The sequence below is a fragment of the Chenopodium album genome, chromosome 25 (assembly GCF_948465745.1).
Source record: "Chenopodium album chromosome 25, dcCheAlbu1.1, whole genome shotgun sequence".
Classification (NCBI taxonomy): Eukaryota; Viridiplantae; Streptophyta; class Magnoliopsida; order Caryophyllales; family Amaranthaceae; genus Chenopodium; species Chenopodium album.
The window spans coordinates 1,190,354-1,210,561 of NC_137858.1; the positions used below are offsets into that span (position 1 = coordinate 1,190,354).

The 20,208-nt window shown below is 35.6% G+C and overlaps 3 protein-coding genes across 4 annotated transcripts; 2 read left to right on the forward strand and 1 right to left on the reverse strand.

Moving 5' to 3' along the window:
- Positions 1 to 854: 854 nt before the first annotated feature.
- LOC145614374 (glyoxylate/hydroxypyruvate reductase HPR3-like) lies at positions 855 to 4,058 on the forward strand. Of its 2 annotated transcripts, none has more exons than XM_081669426.1 (2): positions 855 to 1,536; positions 3,135 to 4,058. In XM_081669426.1, exons 1-2 carry the CDS (start codon positions 1,084 to 1,086, stop codon positions 3,657 to 3,659), a joined length of 978 nt encoding a protein of 325 aa, XP_081525552.1. In that variant the 5' UTR covers positions 855 to 1,083; the 3' UTR covers positions 3,660 to 4,058. The 2 variants fall into 2 exon arrangements, with proteins under 2 accessions (XP_081525552.1, XP_081525551.1); XM_081669425.1 differs by lacking the exon at positions 855 to 1,536 and adding an exon at positions 2,356 to 2,912.
- Positions 4,059 to 4,750: 692 nt separating this feature from the next.
- LOC145615045 (glyoxylate/hydroxypyruvate reductase HPR3-like) lies at positions 4,751 to 7,207 on the forward strand. The gene is made up of 2 exons (XM_081670123.1): positions 4,751 to 5,281; positions 6,345 to 7,207. Exons 1-2 carry the CDS (start codon positions 4,757 to 4,759, stop codon positions 6,861 to 6,863), a joined length of 1,044 nt encoding a protein of 347 aa, XP_081526249.1. The 5' UTR covers positions 4,751 to 4,756; the 3' UTR covers positions 6,864 to 7,207.
- Positions 7,208 to 11,787: 4,580 nt separating this feature from the next.
- Positions 11,788 to 13,797, reverse strand: LOC145615021 (gibberellin 20 oxidase 1-like). Its single transcript, XM_081670100.1, has 3 exons — positions 13,188 to 13,797; positions 12,578 to 12,899; positions 11,788 to 12,381 (listed from the first exon to the last, which is right to left on the reverse strand). The coding sequence occupies exons 1-3, from the start codon at positions 13,724 to 13,726 to the stop codon at positions 12,073 to 12,075; spliced, it is 1,170 nt and encodes a 389-aa protein (XP_081526226.1). The 5' UTR covers positions 13,727 to 13,797; the 3' UTR covers positions 11,788 to 12,072.
- Between the last annotated feature and the right edge of the window lie 6,411 nt (positions 13,798 to 20,208).

A 20,208-nucleotide genomic window follows, 5' to 3' on the forward strand; every position in this document is an offset into this window, starting at 1 on the left:
CTATTCTCATTGACTAAACTGAACTGAACTGAACTGAACTCAGCTGAACTGAACTGAATTAAGCTGAACTGAACTGAAATGAAATGAAATGAATATTTTATAAGAGAAGGAAATTATGAGTTGAACTGAACTGAAGTGAACTGAATTAAGCTGAACTGAACTGAACGCAGCTGAGCTGAACTGAACTGAACTCAGCTGAACTGAACTGAATTGAACTGAATTTCAACGTAAGAGAACAAGCCCTTACTTAATTTAAGTTCAGTTCAGCTCTAATCAGTTCAGCTCCAATCTGTTTAGTTCAGCTTCTAATTTCCTTCTCTCATAAAATATTTATTTCAGCTCAGTGCAGTTCAGCTCCAATTAGTTCAGTATAGTTCCAATCTGTTTAGTTCAGCTCCTAATTTCTTTCTCTCATAAAATATTTATTTCAGCTCAATTCAGTTCAGCTCCAATCAGTTCAACTCCTAATTTCTTTCTCTCATAAAATATTTATTTCAGCTCAGTTCAGTTCAGCTCCAATCAGTTCAACTCCAATTAGTTTAGTTCAGCTCCTAATTTCCTTCTCTCATAAAATAATTTCATATTCTCTCCAATTCCCTCTCGTACTTTTACTTTATACAATTTTTTTTTTTAATTTTTCCACTACCTCCATATTTTATTACTTTCTCCAATTTTTTCTAAAACTCCGCGCATGAAGAAATGGAACAAGTATTTAAAAATGGAGAAAATATTAAGCTGAACAAAACAAGCCCTAAGACATAAAATTTGATTTTAAAACACAAATTGTGTAAAGGAAAAATAAATCAAAAAGCACTACACAAACACAAACGTGAAATCTCATGATGCACAAAAAACCAAAGTTAGAAACTCAAAGGTAGAGGTGTGAAAATAGTTCAAATCTGACCGAATTTAAGGATTCTATAACCAAATTAATTTTATTGAATTGAACTTATTTTTATGTTTTAGATAGAGTAAACAAAGCCATCCTAATCGGGACTACCTAATCAACCGAGTCATTTACCCAAATTAAATCCCAAAACAAAACCTTCCAATTAGCATCACACTTTTCTGTCATCAACATCGATGGAAGCCAAAACACCACTACAAAAAGTCCTGATAATTAAACCACCACCAGCCTTCACTATCCACGAATCCGAATTCTCCCAACACTTCCACTTCATCAAAGCTTCCGATTCACCTCTTCCGCTCCCACAATTCCTCGCCGCCGCAAACTCCGCCGGAATCACCGCCTTGCTCGCCAGTGGAAGTGTCCTTGTAAATTCACGAGACGTCTTGGATCACATCCCAAACCTCCGCTGCATCGTCGCCACATCTGCTGGACTTAATCTGATCGACCTCCCTGAGTGTCGCCGCCGTGGTATTGCCGTCGCTTCCGCCGGAGATTCTTACTCCGATGACTGCGCTGATCATGCTGTGGCTCTTTTGATTGATGTGCTTAGGAAAGTAACTGCTGGTGATGGGTTTGTGCGAAGAGGTGATTGGAATGATAAGGGTCAATATTGCTTGGGTAAAAGGGTAATTTCATCTTTTTAACTTTGATTCCTCTTTTTAAATTGTTTTTATATTGACTAGGAAAGACCGCATGACGTAATTGATACTCCCTCCGTATTTTTTTAAGTGTTACATTTTTCATTTTCGGCCGTGATTTTTAAGTGTTACCATTACTTTTTTGGCAAAAAGCTACATTAAAATATTATATATCTCTCTCCTCTCATGATCCTATCCAAACCCTCTATTACTTTTTTTTATTATGTCTTTCCTCACACATTTATTACTTTTCAATAAACTTTTAACTCCACTATCTTTCTTTTACAATTTTTTAATACTCTAACTACCTCTACTTACCTCTTATTTTATTTAAGTTAATTAAATTCCCTAAAACTATATGCCGGTCAAACTGTTAAAAAAATAGGGAGGGAGTAATTTGATATCCGCTTATGAATTGTGATTGTTGCACCGAGTATGGACCGAACTGAAAACTCCCTAGGTTTGACATCAAAATTATTTGTACTACACTGCTACATACAACTATACAAGTAATACGGAATTACGGAGTAATAGCTAATGTTTGACGACTAATTTCACCTAATATTAGTACTTTATATTAATAATTTGATGTACAACTCTCATGTGTCCGAAAGTTATAATTATAATTGGCATTTGAAAGTTACTTATAATTATACTCCATAATTGACATTTGAAAGTAGTTTTTGTACATTGTAGTCTTCTTCACTCTTGATACTCTATTATTTGTCTCTAGAATGTACAAGTTCACTGAATTAATTAACTCTAAAAGATTACAAATTAATACTAGAAATTACAATAATAATTGCACAACTCTAAGCTGTAACAAACCCTCTATACTATAAATAGAAACAACATTGCCACACCTCATCTCACAATATATATCTCAATTACCAATGGATATCACTGGAAAATCTCAGCCGGAAAATCTCCCAAAGGTCCTGATTCTCAATCCATTACATTTCTTCTCCCTTTTCGAGGCCGAATTCTCTAAGCATTTTCACTTCGTTAAAGCCTATGACTCCCCTCTACCCCTGCCTCAATCCCTCGCTGCTGCAAACTCTGCTGGTGTCACCGCCATGCTCATTGGTGGCCACGTCCCCATTACTGCTGCTGACGTACTCGATCACCTTCCAAACCTCCGGTGCATTGTCACCATCACTGCTGGCCTCAACCATATTGATCTTGCAGAGTGTGGTCGCCGTGGTATAGCTGTGTCCTATGCTGATGATGCTTACTCTGATGATTGCGCCGACTTTGCAGTGGCTCTTCTTATCAATCTTCTCCGTAAGGTGTCTGCTGGTGATCGTCTTGTGCGGCGAGGTGATTGGAGTTCCACTGATGGACTGTATTGTTTGGGTCATAGGGTAATATCATCTTATCTCAAATAAACTTCTGTTCGCAATTCAGTCATTTTAAAAGTTAAGGCTTTTCCAAAACAAACTCCTACAGTCCTGCATACATCCTTTGTTTGTAGAATATATATCGAGATAAGATACCACACTATTTGAATTTACTAGTACATTTTTGAAGTATCTGAGATTTTTAGCTTGTTGTTTTGCATGTACTAATTACAATTAAACATGCAGTTAAAAGGGAAGAGGATAGGAATTATCGGATTGGGAAGCATAGGCTGTAGGATTGCGAAAAGATTGGAGGCTTTTGGTTGCAAAATTTTATACAACTCAAGAAAAGAGAAACCATCTGTTTCATACCCTTATTATTCAGATATTCGCGAGTTAGCTGCTAACAGTGATGCCCTGGTTATAAGCTGCGCCTTAACTGATGAAACCAGGCATATGATAAACAAAGAAGTGCTAACAGCATTAGGTAAGGATGGTGTCATCATTAATATTGCTCGAGGGCCTATAATAGACGAGAATGAACTGGTGAAATTTTTAGTTGAAGGTAAGATAGCTGGTGCTGGATTGGATGTTTTTGAGAAAGAGCCTAATGTGCCGAAAGAGCTTCTTGGCATGGACAATGTTGTTCTGTCACCTCATGCAGCCTATTTAACTCACGAGTCGTTTCGTGATGTTTTTGAGCTTGCGCTAGGAAATCTCCAAGCTTTCTTTTCAAACAAACCATTGCTCTCTCCAGTCATGGATGAATGATTCCTCAGACCTTGTTTCACGGTTCATATTCTAGCAGAATACAGATGGTTCTTCCTCTGTTAGTAAGCTATGAAGATGGTAAAGAGGTCATGAAAATATTTTGTCATACAATCAAGAATCTGGAATAACATAACAGCCTCAGCAATACAAGTCTAGCTGATTTCTAAGTCTGAAGCCTGCACGCTCTGCTTTCGCCGAGGAAGAAATGTATATGAAGCAGGGGAGTAAGCTGATTTCAAGGTTCATATTTGAATTGCTGGAGTTTTAATTATACTTGAATGCTCTATGTTCAGCCAAACAACCATATTCCTTAAGTATGTTTTTTAGATTGCTGTTGAAGTTTTATTCTGAGTATTTGTTGAACTTTTGCTAGAGTGAAATTAATGCTGCAAGCAATACAATGAAGTGAGTCTTAAATTAAAAGCTGCCAAGACCAATTTTTTCTGCATTTTAACACCTACCATTGCCTAATATTCCACCAGTCTAAAAACAGATTTTTTTGAATTAAATACCGGAGCACACCACAAGTTGTCAACAACAAGACGTATAATTCCTAGTCACGCACCAAGCAAAACGTAGCCTAGTGGTAACTTTGAGAGTCAGACACCAAGCAATATGTAGCCTAGTTATAACTTTGGTAAAAGTTATGTTTTTATGTTAAAAAAACTCATCATTACTTCATTAGCACATAATGCTAAGTACGTATTTTTTGCAAGCTAGAAACATTTTTGAAACTCTATAAATCGATTTTAACACTTTCCTTCAAAGAGTGCGGTTTTAAATGCTCTATTCACAAGGAGAAGTACCAAAATTAGTTTCCATCTCTTGATATTTTCTTTGATTGAGAACATGATCATGATTTTGAATAAGAGATTGATGGAGTATGAATGTATGATACAATTATTTGATATGTAAGCAACATTTATCACACCAAGATGTCCACAAATTCACATAATATATAACATACATTCAAATTAGACCAGATCAGATTACGTCACATCAATGCTCAACCGATTGCAAATCAAGTGGCAAAGCCATAATAAAACCAACAATTAACAACCTAGTCCATGTACACTATACAGGGCATATAGTCCAAAATGAACATCACTCTGAAACACATTTCTCCCTCCCCTGCATCAATGGCGGACACAACCACCCCAAAACCCCCCAATTCAAACCTACCAAAAGTGCTCCTTCTAAAACCCCCACCACCAATCTACCACCGCTTCGAATCCCAATTCTCTCACCATTTCAACTTCCTCAAATCCTTCGAATCTCCACTTTCTCTCCCGGAATTCCTCGCCGCCGAGAACTCCTCCGATGATGTCACCGCCATGTTCGTCACTAGCCTCGGCCCTCGAATCACCGCCGTCGACATCCTCGACCACTTACCCTCCCTTCGCTGTATCGTCACCTCCACCATTGGTGTCGACTTCATCGACCTTGACGAATGTCGCCGCCGTCGCATTTCCGTCGCTAATGCCGCCGACGTTTTCTCCACTGATTGTGCTGATTCTGCCGTTGGTCTGTTAATTGACGTTCTTCGGAAGATTTCTGCCGCTGATCGTTACGTTCGCCGCGGAAATTGGAGCGTTCTCGGTGCATATCAGTTGGGAAATCGGGTAAAATGCAATTTCTAAACCCTAGATTTGTTTTTGTATTTAATTGTTATTAATTTATGTTTATTAATTGCATTGGAAGTAATTGTTGGATTAGTTCTTCGTAATTTGTTAGTTTAATTGATCGAATTGTAGATAATCCTACCTGAAAATTGATATGACTAATAATCCTACCTGAAAATTGATATTATCAGCCCAAATTAGTTTGACCCAGATTGAAACTAAATCAAATGACTCATTACTTGAACATGATACAATTTTTATCTGAACTATACGTTTGGCGCCCAATTCATGGTTGATCCAAAGTCAACTCAATTCAACCAATGTGTCTTATAAAATGATCAAGATTCAAGACTTTACTTGTGGAATTATATCAACTTCATTTTAGATTTTGAAGTAACTGATGAATGTCATAATGATTCTAGTACGATGTATGATCAATGGTTGCATCCCAAAAATTCTTTTTACCAGTATGTATAATCTTTGAAGGGATTACCTGTCTAGTTGTCTTTGCGAATTTTTGCGAATGATATGTGAAGAACTGAAGAATACCTATAAATTTACAAAAATTGTCATATATTCTGTTAAATCACCCAACTTTTGTGTAATGTGATCTCCCAAATTTTGGGTTGCTAGTTTAAAATTTTGGCTGGGCTGCTGGGGTGTTAGAAGAGTTTGAACTTTGAAAACAAAGTTAAAATTTTCTTTTCATATGTCAGCTGACTCTCTCTCAGTTCATATACATGACTGCACAGCTAATTGCCATTCATAAACCTACCGATTCTTTTTGAAAGGTAGAAGAGAAGGTAGAGAACCGTAGAACCCCAACAAGTTATGCACGGTTTTCATTTACCATGTCATCTTTAATTCCATTTTACATTGCCTTCATGTAGCTTTCATTCAGATAATCATCCACTACAATTTAATGCATAGTCTGTATTGAGCTTTGGTGGTACTCTTATCACTCTAACTTTCACAAAATCCTAATTAACAAGTCACTATATTCATCTAGCTTCACCCATCTTTTTTCCCTAATGTTGTTGCTGTTTGCATCTTCTGGTTTCAGCTCGGATGCAGGAAAATTGGGATTGTTGGTTTGGGAAGTATTGGCTCCAGGATTGCAAAAAGACTTACGGGTTTCAATTGCAGCATATTATACACCTCAAGGAAACAGAAGCCTCATGTACCATACTCGTTTTATCCTGACATCCATGAATTGGCAGCTAATAGTGATGTTCTTGTAATATGCTGTCCATTAACTGATGAAACGAGGCATATGATAAACAGGGAAGTATTATTGGCATTGGGAAAGGAAGGAATTGTCATCAATATTTCTCGTGGGTCTGTAGTTGATGAGAAAGAGCTGGTGAAATTCTTACTGGAAGGCCAAATAGCAGGTGCTGGGCTGGACGTGTTTGAGAATGAGCCTAGTGTGCCAAAAGAGCTATTGGCGTTAGACAACGTTGTGCTATCACCCCATCTTGCTGCTTGCACAGATGATGCCTACCATGATTTGTACGAACATGTGAAAGGGAACTTGCAAGCTTTTTTCTCAAACGAGCCACTACGTTCTGCGATAGTCTGATAGAAGATTCGTTTGCCATTCTCAGCAGGTTTGTCTTATACTTTCCTGTAGAAGCAACAAACTTGTTTTTATTCAAAACATTGTATGGTAGAAGATTTCTCCTCTGTAGGCTAGCTTAGCTTGCTGGAATGTTGAAATTTGGGTTTTAAACCTACCTAACACAGTGAACGTCATTAACTATAATCAATGACTTTACTGTTGGGTTCTAAATTTCCTCAAAGCCTGTAACCAATTCAAGTTAGCACATATATATTGTGGATATTAACATTATTTGATGCTCTGAGTTTCACCTATGACTTCAGAGACCTTATAAAAAGATACTCATGGGCACAATTCTTTTTTTATCTTTGTCCTTTCTGGCGATCAAAGTGTGCAGAGATAAGCACTTGATTGTTTCAATGCTTGTGCTGTTGTAACTTGTAATTAGAGCCTTTTGGTCATCCCTAGGGTGTAATGTGTTGGAATGTGCTTGTTTTAATTCATGGATAGAGTTGAGTGAAATGAACATTTATGCTTGCATTAGGTTTTAGAGTAGATCCCCGAGGTCAATAAGCAGATTCAACGGTGATTATGCTGTTGACAATATTTTCCTTTTATCTTTGAACTCTGCTATAAACAAAACCAGGTTAAGTATTTTTATAAATGTCACGAAACTAGATAGAAGTAAGTACTGCCTTATTTCCATATTTCTGCAGGCAGGCCAAGGTCCTAGCATCAATATGGCACAAGAGATTCCAGTAATAACGCAAAACTTCTTTAAAAAATGGTCATTATGTAGGTTTGGGTTTGAAAGAATTATCTGGATCAAAAGAGTGATGCTACACATACATTAGCCCACATACAATAGCATTGTATGTATGCCACGTCAAAAGGGAGGAAAAAAATAAGACGGAAAAAATAGGAGAAAAAAGTGGACCCCAAAATACAAACCAATTAAATGCTGCCAACAATGGTTGTATGTGTATCCTTTTCCGGATCAAAAATTCAAAACCTTTGATTCTAAAAGGGCTTTCTCGGAGGAACTTATTGTTTGAAAGTGGTTTGTTATAATAGAGGGAAATGTCTATTCTATTTTTAAACTTTACCAAATAGACTACTTTATTAATGGTTTTTTTTAAAGTTGTTTATCAATCCCACCCTATTTTTAAATAGTTTGAAATAACTTTTATGAATAGCGTTTGGACAATTATACCCTTTAAAACGTTTATTTACTTATTTGCCCTCATTAATGTTAATTACCTTTCTTTTAGAACTCTTAAAAAAGAAAAGGGGTCTAAGTAGGAAGAACAATATACGAGGGAGGTAAAAAATAAAAATGGCTGATTGTGATTAAACATATACGTAGTACTTTATATTGTCTTCATCTCTAAGTGTTTTTTTTTTTTTTTGGTGGACAATCATCGTCAAAATAGGAAGGACAGTATATATATATATTTAATTTTAGTTAAATTATTATATAGTTAGTACTTGTAGTTATTAATGTTAAACTTCAACCTTGTAATGTAATTACCCTTGATTAATCTCAACACTTTTACTTCTGTATTATTTATATACTTACTTTGACTGTATTTTTTTATCTGCATATAAAATACAAATCTTGTCATGTAATATGTTTTTGGGTTAAACTTTATGCATATTTTTCTTTATATCAACTTTTTATATTTTTTTAATTAATATATAATTATAATCATAATGTTTGTGCATTAACACGTCTAACAGTCAAATTGTTGCGATGAAGATAATGTGTGTGTGGGCTCTGAGGAGCTTATTAAAGGTGAGTAATTAGACAAAATTGGCAATGTAATAGTGGGACATTACCTTACACTTACAAAAGAAACCTACTTGTAAGTTTGTTAAAGTTGGTTGTTTCCTCTAATCATGGGACCTGCCACTTGTGCAACTTATCTATAGATCTGATATGTTTTTTTGGGTGGGGCTTCTGAATCTTTATAAGACAACAACAATCAAGCTTTAGATTACATACGTGTTTGATTGATAATAGAATCAACTGGATTTTTTTAACCTAATTGCGCTGATTTATTAGTCATCTATATAGAGTTGGGAAAAATTAAAAAGAGTAATCATATATGAAATACAATAAATTGGTGTCCCAAATGCAAGTATTAAAATTAAATTATAAATTATGTAATATTTAATCCTTTTTATTTTGATGTAAGTTGTCATAAAGTTGAAACTTGAAATGCTTGTTTATTTTGGAGGAAAACCATTATAGACAAACAAATGATATAAGATTAAAATATTTGTTGTGTATAAACGTATACTTCGTTAACTTTGTCTGTTACTCCGTAATTATTATTTCAAAATGTATTATGAAGTCGTTAACATGGCTAAGGGCCTGTTCTCATACGTTGAAATTCAATTCAGCTCAGCTCAGTTCAGCTCAGCTTAGCTCCTAATTTTCTTCTCTTATAAAATATTCATTTTAGTTCAGTTCAGTTCAGCTCAGTTCAGTTCAATCAATGAGAAAACAGGTCCTAAGAACAACCATTAATACATGTCATTTAATGAAAATACCTTTGACATACGTCTTAGTGCCTTCGAAAATATGCTTAAAAAAAGCTCTTCGAGGTTTTATGATATAGTGATTGATATGTCGTACTAGTTACAAGCAAGATTTGTAGTCATATACTCATATGTTCGTAATTATACCCTTTAACATACCGAAAGGAAAGGAGGGGATTTAATTTGCTCAATTCTACAAGTCAATACTTATTATCCATTGAAAAGTAGTACTCTTAATATCATAAGTATGTAAAAAAAACAGGTACAACTTTTACATATTTGTCACTATAAGGTACTTGTTCATTCCTATGTATGTATGCCCAAAATAGCTTTATGTTGTATCAAGATTCTATTTTAAGTGGTTTGTACTTTATAGCCAAAACTCAAAGTGGGGTGGCTATAAGTATTATTATTTCCATTGACTCAATGCGTAACCCCCTGTTCTTATTTTAGCCGTATTTGGGCATCAAATTATGTTTGCTTCAAAGGAGACACTAACAAACTAGAGCCCACATCACATGTTGTACATGTGAACTTAGATAAATCACCATAACATATATACTAAATCCACCAAAATTTGTTTACTAATGAGTAGCATAACAGGTATGATCCGCACCATTGTCTTAAGGCCCTTCTGAATGATGGGATATCTTGTCGTATATAGTTGTCTTTAATCTGTAAGGAGAAAGACTTTATCGAACCCATCCTCTATTATAGATCTACACAAGTCAATGTGTTAGAGTCGATGGGAAAGCTAAGTGAATTGCTACTCAGTATATGAAGTAGTAGGCTTGAACTTGTGATCTCAAAGTCTCGACGTGATCATCATGAGTTCTCCACCATCTTCACCAAGCATGTATGAATATGTTTTATATGCATATAGCATATATAAGAGTACAAGTATTAATCATAGTAGTTAGACTTAATATGGTAAGAACAATTTGCAACCTTCTTAAAAGCTATTATTGAGGGACTTTTGTTTTATGCAATAGTAAAATGTCATAGTCCTTTGAGTCATACTCGATCATAGGGCTTATCCTTATACAAATTAAACTACAAATTCGTGCACGTATGTGTAGCCATATGAGTTCAGATCATATGTTCCTACCAATGTCTTGTCATGTTCAACCTCAATTCACTTAGACACAGTGCACACATCACTAATATAAAATCAAACGTCAAATGTTATTGGTTATAGAGACCCTTTGTGAAAACGGTATAGATGAATTCCTTTCAAGTTATGCATGAATACCTTTGCAATGGAACATGAATAAAGTGCTATATAATTTTTCCTTTAGGCTTTCAGGTATTGTTTGTCATCGTAAACTATATCTTATCTTTCTAATGAAAACTGATAAGAAAGGCCCTAATATGAGTTTAAGCTATTACAGCGAATCAGAGAAGAAAGGAACATAGTCACTGTATAAGGCTGTATACCTTATCAGCTGATGTTGCTGAATCAACTATATATAGAGTTATAATGCCCTTGTTTAGAGATTGTTATTGATTCAAAACAGTAAAATGTTTAAACTATACACTTAACTAGCAGTTGACAATTAGCATTAAAAAGCTAATTAGCACAATAGTTAATTCTTGGCTCCACATTTGTACTATGTGTTGGAAGGTAAATGCATGAAGCATTTATAAAATCTCCAATCGGATGTCTATTTCTGCATCCACTTTACTAGTCACTGTCAACTATTTATGTTGGTGTTGGCTATTATCCATTGTGACCGACTTCCTAGTTCCTTGAGTATTTGTTGTGGTCAGTCAGTCATGCACCGCCAGCACCGGAGCTTAGCTTCCAAAATAGGTCATGACTCTGTCTAAGTGACTACAATAACATTTTTTCGTGTCTATGTCGGATTAGTGTTAGCAAAAGATGATACTGACACTTAATGGACATGAAACATTAGGTTAATGTCAACACAACACGATACATTTTATAATCACGTCAAGTAATTGTTGAGATTTCCAATATGAAACTAACATGACTCTCTGCCTAAGAAATATAACCAATAGTTTATGAAAATGATCTAGTGATAGATATTTTGAATGATAATAAACACAGAAAGACGGGTTAGTATCAAAGTTTCCAACATGTTGAGTTAAACGAGTCAACACGATATGTTTAATTAAACAGTTGAGTTAGTGAGATTCCCCTACCTGTTTATCTTTGAACACAATCGTGATGTGACGCGTTTGCCTGCTCTAGTCTACATTAGTGTTACAAGAATTAGTACAATAAGTATACATGTAACTATGAATTCCAGACAAAGAATAATATGGAGTATTGTAATTGCAGTGATCGAAGGGTCAAGGATTCAAGGGGCAGTTTAAAGAGTACAAAATATCCTAGAAGAAGACAGAATTTAAGAAAGAGTGGTCATACCACGTGTTATTACAATGCATCAACATAAACTTTAGACATAGTACATTAATAACTTTATAAAGATCGATAATAATCAAAAGTTTGAGTTGTAATTAATCAGCTCTTTATTCCTTAAAATGTAGTAGTCTTTTTCTTGATAAATTTATCGATCATTTTAACTTGATTCTCTCGATTTTTGTAGGACCATGAAAATCCAAATAACATAAAACGTAGCACTCTTTTGTTTGTTCATTTATGTATATGCTATTCTGTCGAACAGTCACAGTGCCTTATGTCTTGCATGGTCTTACAGTCTTACTCACTCTTGTTGTTGCAATGCTGCCGATTGATCTCTTCACTTGATCTGTTTTTGAGCCACTTTGTGAAAGAATCTAGGGTATTCATGTCGGCCCGATAATGTTTTTGTGTAAATTCTAAAAATAGTGGCCATGTAAAGTCCGGATATACCCTTGGGTGCCCTAACTCGTCGTCTACCAATTCATCTGGTGGACTAATCACTTTGTCGCCTTTGGGACACAAAAAGAATGCTAGTGATTTTCGTGGAATTTTATTGTTTACCACTGCCCTGTGCAAGCAACTCTTGTATTTTCCATTCGATAAAGCCTACACACACAAAAAAATAAATTCGTGTCAAAGAAAAGTGCGCAAAATAATGAGGAAGTGGTACAAAACCCTACATAACATACGTCCTACAATGTTTTCCCACTTTGTTATATGTGATTCGCGTCACAAAGTGGGCAAACATTGTAGAAACAGAGGGAGTAATTAATAAATAAACCGTAATTTCAATGTTGATTACCATGAAAGTATCGCCTATGTTGACAACAAAAGCTTCGGGATTGGGACGAATGGAGCACCATTTATCATCGACAAATACTTCAAGGCCTCCTACGTGATCTTGATGAAGAATTGTTAGCGACGTGGGATCACAATGAGGTCCTGTTCCAAGAGTTATATCAGGCTTTTGGCAAGGTGGATAGTAGTTTAGCCTCACTATTGAGTCATTCTCTTGAAAAAATTCCCTGAAATAGTTTCTTCCAACTCCTAGACTCATTCCCAAAAGCTCCATAATACCAAGTGATAGGTTACTCATAGCCTTACAATATTCTTGGTACACCCGCCTACACGAAAAAATATTGTTAGGACTAATAAGATGTAAGAGTAAAAAAAAAATATATAACCTTTTTAGTCGTCCCTCAAAGATTTTATAATATACATACGGATATACCACATTTGAAACTTAAAGGCATCATCGGTGATAAGATTAAACTTATTAGAAGTTTTACTTACTAGATTTAGAGTCGTTTATATTATTTTTGGACGTCTTTATATAGAAATATAGAACATATATATGGTCGTTTTAATGTAGGGACAAAGGAAGTAATACATACAAATCACAATAGTCTTACCCAAATTCTTGAAAATCAGTCCCCATTGAGTTCAAGATATAGTTTTCTACCATATTTGAAGCCTTATCATCGGCCGAATATCGAAACGAAAAAGTTTCTTTCCAAGGCAGTTTAGTAGTAAATCTTCCAACAAAGCTACTAGAATAGCCACAATGATCACCAGGTTTCCTAAGAGCTCTCTGCTTTTGAGAAATCGGCTTTTCGAAAAATTGATTCATAAGTTCATGTGCTTTGTCTAAGAGCTTAGAATCTACGCCGTGGTTGACAACTAGGAAGAAGCCATGCCTCTCGCATGCTTCATTAGCAAGTCTAGTTGCATTTGACACCGCCACCGGGTCTCTGGAGAGGAACCCTCCTAGATCAATGGGAGGAACCTTGAGCTCCGGAGGCGGTTGCGAGCATGGTTTTTCATCATCCGGCCATATAAATTGGGTTGGAATGTTATGTTCATGTTTGAGAATTGATGTATCAAACAATGAGATTTCTTGATTAGAGGGTGGAAGAGTAACAAGTGTTTGCATTGCTAAAGTTTTAAGCATGCAATATTTGTTAATACAAATTTTCTTTAAGTGTGAAATGGGGTTGAGAATTGAAGAGAAAGATAAGGGAAAGAAGAGAGACAAGTTTAAGCTGGTTTTTTTAAATGAAGTTAAGAAGTGGAGGAGAGGGGTTTAAATGAGAAGAGAAATAACACTTGTTCAAAGTGTCATGTCAACTTCTATATTACTCTTTCATACTAATTTAATTTGTTTGTTTTTTTCTCTACTTATTTGCTTTTACTTTCTCCGTCATCAAATAAAAGTTTCATTTGCCTTTAGCATGCACAAGTTTTTATTTTAGAAATACGTATAATTGATTAAAGGTGCATAAGTAAAAAACAAAAGTGAATAAAAATACTTTGTATAATTGATGGCTTACTTATAGAATTGTGAGTTTAAAGTGGAAAAAAATGTGATTTTAAAGTGAATCTTATAAGATCGTGAGTTTAATTGATTAAAGGTGAATAATAAGAAGGAAAAAAAAGGGATGGTGGGGTTTTATTTTTTGAACGTAAATAATTTAGTGAAATATAGCTTTTACATGGGAAAGTAAGGAGTGTTTATTTTTTGCAATGAGGTTTTTACTTAGGGACTATATATTGTAATGATAGAGTAAAAAAAATCAATCATGTTTCAATCACTAGTGTTTAAACTGCTTGGCTGAGTAGATTTTCTAACATAGTATTAAGAGCTAGTTTAGTGTGATGAAAAGGTCGTAACTTGTTCAAATTTCATACACTTCTCATCAGCTCCTTTCACGTGGAATATTTAACGTAGCATTAATCAGAAAAGGAGGGGGGGGGGGGGAGATCAAGAGAGCATAGCTAGTGGGGCAAGTGTATAGTAAGAGCAAGAGTAGGAGAGATCATAGTGTTGTAAATGAAATTTAAGTAAGAAAGTTTGGGAAAAATTACTCTAAGTAGGGATAGTGTAACATAAATTTAGAAGATCGAGTGTGGTTTGTAAGTAGAATAAGTTTAATTTTTGTCAAAATAAAAACAAAAAAAAAAAAAAAAAAAAAAAAAAAAAAAAAAAGTGCAAGGTGAATTTAGGGGAGGGCTTGCCCGGGTCATGGCCCGCCCTATGCCCCAAAAAATTTGTTTTATTTGTATTAAACCATTGTGTTTGTCAAATAAAGAATAGTTAATTGTCTGAGTTGGTTTCATTAATATTGAATTTGATGTAATAGATAGTGCGTTCAAATCCACCATTATATTAATTGAGGAAGTGAAATGAACAAAACTGAAGTAGAAAGTACGTGTAATCAACAAAAAGAGTAAGAAGGATCGAGGATCTTTGTATAGCAAAAAAGAGAATAGTTTTGTTTGAGACTGAGTGCTTTACAAGTCTATTATGAATCAAGTATTATAGGACTAACTGCTTTGCAAGTCTATTAGGAATCAAGTATTATAGGCTTAATGAATAGTTGTTGTCTCCCTTTATTTTTATTTTGGGGCTATGCACTTGATGGTCCAAATAATGGTAAGAAGACGTTGGCATGGTAGATAACGTGGTACCATTTTTAAGATGTAGAAATGAAAGAAGACATAAGATATGATATTAGCTTAGGATTTGGCAAAAATATGTACAACTATTACTTTGTGGTGTAGTTAGTTCATTGTGGGATAAGTGGGAAGTGACTTGTGTTTGGAAGGAAAAAGTCAAAAAAATAACATAAATAACAAAAGCAAACATTGTCCCAAATTAGTGTATACATACAATCACACAATTGAATAGTTAAATTATTATACGAACACTAATAATTCTTCAAATTTACACAAGTTTGTTCTTTTTTTATTGCAGCGTATTTTCTTTTGAATAATCGCAAAATAATTGTAACATCACTATTTTTAGGTCAAATAATTATATTTCCCTCCTCATCACATGAATATATTTTTTCCCACTATTTTTCTCCTTTCTTTCAAAGATGTGAATTACATCAATGTCGCGATTTAGAATTGAAGAACGAAGAAAGCATAAATGCACAATGTAGGGTTGATGTTGTTGCATGTTCAAAGAGAATGGAGGCCATTGGAGGGACTAGGGAGGGCCTCATGCATACAAGGATTCCTTTACCTCGGATGCCTTTTTCTCTCATCATTTTTATTTTTTTATTTTTTACTATTGGTTGATCGTATATAGAAGTATAGGTTATAGGTTTAATATATTGCTTGAACATTCGTGTGGTCTACATTAATGTCTAATATGAGAAAAATCAGAATCAAATATTTATGTGGGGGAATTGAATCAAGATGAAGAACCACCTAGTGATCCTAAGTAATTAAAAGTTGTCCTTTCAAATGTTTATTGCCCCGAAAAGAAAAGGAGGTTATTGGAAAAAAAAAAATCTATCAAAACCTTATGTTATGGTCTTTTATTTAATTAACAGGTTTTTATGTGGGATTTCTTTGGGCTTTTTGTAGTATTGAATTAAAATTTCTAACCTTAACAACCTTTGTTTAAGGAATAATAAGACGCAAATTTTTGTTCTTTCAAATAATACGTAGTATAAGAACTATCAATTACATAATTTAAAGAATTAATTAAAAAAAATATAACTTATTCTCCAAAAAAAATACTATACGTATGGTCTTCCTACAAGTCATGGTTTAGCACGACAAGGATGATAGGAAAGAGTCATATCTTGCATGCCATGACAAGTCTATTCTATCTTTGGTGTTTGTTTGAATATGTTGGTTGGCAAACAAAATCAAAGGATATATAGTCGTACGTGAGGTTGTTACTTAGAGTAAGCACCAATTACTATCTTGTAACAAGTCACTACCCACTAATTAATATAGTGATGCATGACTAACATACATGCAAATTAATTTCATCCTCGTTTAATTTGCTCAATTTATGACATCTCCCAGGGCACTTAAGGCATAATGATTAAGGATGAATTGAATTAGATGGTTCCGGACACTATTTACGACTCCCAAGGCTATTTGGAAACCCATGAAAGTACTTGAATGCACAATCTCGCCGGGTGAAAAATGATATACAGAAGCCAAATATGAAGGATAAAATATACACAAAATCGGAGCAATTTAGGAGGTCTAAGGAGCCGGTGTCGGAACTTCACGAAACATTACGGGATGACTCTCGGGGTCAAATAATATTCTTTTGACCCCATATATGACCATTATTTGGGTACATACAAGCCCCGTGAAAGCTTATATCCAATACAAGAGGCGTGTAAGAAAACGGGTAAACTGACTGTTTTAAGGCAAATCAGATGGTTCCACCCACCCAATTAGACTCCCGGAGGGTATTAGGGACCATGGTAAACATTTGGGCAATTTTTATTTCCGCGTGAAAAAAGGTCAAAAAATTCCAAAATTAAAGGCTATTATCCATGCTTTATGAGGAATTTTTGACGTTACGAGGCCCGGTGGCGAAAAGTGTTGAGACCCTAGGGGATACATCTTAGGGTCATATAATGCCGTTTGGAACCATATATGACCCTTATACGTTGTCATAACTGTCCGTAGAAGGCTTGAGTTCACGAAATAGGTGCAAGTTGCAGATAGGTAAATTGACCATTTTAAGGCAAATTGGATAGTTCCACCAACCCAAATGGAATTCCGGAGGGTATTAGGGACCATGGTAAACATCTAGACAATTTTTATTTCCAAGCGAAAAAAGTTCAAAAAAATTCCAAAATTAAAGGCTATTATCCACTTTTTTGAGGAATTTTTGAGGTTACGGGGCCCGGAGGCGAAAGTGTTGAGACCCTAGGGGATACATCTTAGGGTCATATAATGTCGTTTGGAACCATATATGACCATTGTACGTTGTCATAACTGTCCGTGGAAGGCTTGAGTTCACGAAATCGGTGCATGTTGCAGACGGGTAAATTGATCGTTTTAAGGCAAATTAGATGGTTCCACCCACCCAAATGCACTCCCGGAGGATATTAGGGACCATGGTAAACATCTGGGCAATTTTTATTTCCGGACAAAAAAAGGTCAAAAAATTCCAAAATTGAAGGCTATTATCCACGCTTTTTAAGGAATTGTTGAGGTTATGGGGCCCTGCGGCGAAAAGTGTTGAGACCCTAGGGGATACATCTTAGGGTCATATAATGCCGTTTGGAACCATATATGACCATTATACGTTGTCATAAATGTCCGTGGAAGGCTTGAGTTCACGAAATCGGTGCAAGTTGCAAACGGGTAAATTGATCGTTTTAAGGCAAATTAGATGATTCCACCCACCCAAATGGACTCCCGGAGGATATTAGGGACCATGGTAAACATCTGGGCAATTTTTATTTCCGGACAAAAAAAGGTAAAAAAAATTCCAAAATTGAAGGCTATTATCCACGCTTTTTGAGGAATTTTTGAGGTTACGGGGCCCGGAGGCGAAAAGTTTTGAGACCCTAGGGGATACATCTTAGGGTCATATAATGCCGTTTGGAACCATATATGACCATTCTACGTTGTCATAAATGTCCGTGGAAGGCTTGAGTTCACGAAATCGGTGCAAGTTGCATATGGGGAAATTGATCGTTTTAAGGCAAATTAGATGGTTCCACCCACCCAATTAGACTCCCGGAGAGTATTAGGGACCATGGTAAACATCTAGGCAATTTTTATTTACGGATAAAAGGTCGAAAAATTCCAAATTTGAAGGCTGTTATCCACGCTTTTTGAGGAATTTTTGAGGTTACGGGGCCTGGAGGCGAAAAGTGTTGAGACCCTAGAGGATACATCTTAGGGTCATATAATGCCGTTTGGAACCATATATGACCATTGTACGTTGTCATAACTGTCAGTGGAAGACTTAAGTTCACGAAATCGGTGCAAGTTGCAGAGAGGTAAATTGACCGTTTTAAGGCAAATTGGATGCTTCCACCACCCATATGGACTTCCGGAGGGTATTAGGGACCATGGTAAACATCTGGGCAATTTTTATTTCCAGACAAAAAAAGGTCAAAAAATTCCAAAACTGAAGGTTATTATTCACGCTTTTTGAGGTTACGAGCCCGGTGACGAAAAGTGTTGAGACCCTAGGGGATACATCTTAGGGTCATACAATGCCATTTGGAACCTTATATGACAATTATACGTTGTCATAACTATCCGTGGAAGGCTTGACATCACGTAATTAGTGCAAGTTGCACACGGGTAAAAATGACCATTTTAAGGCAAATTGGATGGATCCACCCACCCAAATGGACTCCCGGAGGATATTAGGGACCATGGTAAACATCTGGACAATTTTTTTTTGTGGGCGACAAATGGTTAAAAAAATTCCAAAATTGAAGATCCATGTTTTTTTAGGAATTTTTGAGGTGACGTGGTCCGGTGACGAAAAGTGTTGAGACCCTAGAGGATACATCTTAGGGTCATATAATGATGTTTGGAACCGGATATGACCATTATACGTTGTCATAATTGTCCGTGGAAGGCTTGAGTTCACGAAATCGGTGCAAGTTGCAGACGGGTAAATTGACCGTTTGAAGGAAAATTGGATGGTTCCACCCACCCAAATAGACTCCCGGAGGGTATTAGGGACCATGGTAAACATCTGGGCAATTTTTATTTCCGGACAAAAAAAAGGTCAAATAATTCCAAAATTAAAGGCTATTATCCACGCTTTTTGAGGAATTTTTGATGTTACGGGACCCGGTGGCGAAAAGTGTTGAGACCCTAAGGGATACATCTTAGGGTCATATAATGCCATTTGGAACCATATATGACCATTATACGTTGTCATAACTGTCCGTGGAAGGCTTGAGTTCACGAAATCGGTGCAAGTTGCAGACAGGTAAATTGATTGTTTTAAGGCGAATTGGATGGTTTCACCCACCTAAATTGACTCTTGGAGGGTATTAGGGACCATGTTAAGTATCTCGACAATTTTTATTTCCTGGTCAAAATAAGTGGAAAATTGTCCAAAAGTGAAGGCTATATACACTATTTCGGATCAATTTTGGATATTTTTTCAAAAAAACTGAACTGAATGTGTTGGATGACTCTTGGGGTTATATAAGGAGGTTTGAAACTATAAGACATGGATAAAGATGTTTATAAAGTACCAAGAATGAGTTTTAACTCTATTTTATAATTCATGAAATATAGTGATGTCATATAAGCTGATTAAAGACTTTCAAAAATTGAAAAGTTTAAGGCTCATGCATGTTGGTTATATGTATTAGGAGTTAAGCTAAGCCAAACACAAACTTGATCATGATAACTAAAAGATTGCCAACATTGAAATGAATAAGTATATGCACTAGCAACTAGCAAGGATGATGTCATTAAGGGATAAATATAGTACGGGAAAATGGTTGTTGTAAGCCATGAAAATCAACAGCAAGTCAGCAACCGTGGTTCCCATTTTTCAAGCAGGGTCACGCAGCATTGTTACAAGTACACCTATCCTGATATGCCACGTGTATGAAGAGACTGGAAATATTTTGGAATTTAGTTCTTGCAAAAAACCTGGTTCCCACTCAAAACTTTCTTCTTTAA

Coding starts and splice junctions, on each gene's coding strand:
- LOC145614374 (XM_081669425.1), top strand. CDS start 2,442: ATGGATATCACTGGAAAATCTCAGCCGGAAAATCTCCCAAAGGTCCTG. Junction 2,913..3,134: donor TGTATTGTTTGGGTCATAGG/GTAATATCATCT, acceptor TTAAACATGCAG/TTAAAAGGGAAGAGGATAGG.
- LOC145615045 (XM_081670123.1), top strand. CDS start 4,757: ATGAACATCACTCTGAAACACATTTCTCCCTCCCCTGCATCAATGGCG. Junction 5,282..6,344: donor CATATCAGTTGGGAAATCGG/GTAAAATGCAAT, acceptor TTCTGGTTTCAG/CTCGGATGCAGGAAAATTGG.
- LOC145615021 (XM_081670100.1), bottom strand. CDS start 13,726: ATGCTTAAAACTTTAGCAATGCAAACACTTGTTACTCTTCCACCCTCT. Junction 12,900..13,187: donor ACTGATTTTCAAGAATTTGG/GTAAGACTATTG, acceptor TTTTTCGTGTAG/GCGGGTGTACCAAGAATATT. Junction 12,382..12,577: donor ACATAGGCGATACTTTCATG/GTAATCAACATT, acceptor TTGTGTGTGTAG/GCTTTATCGAATGGAAAATA.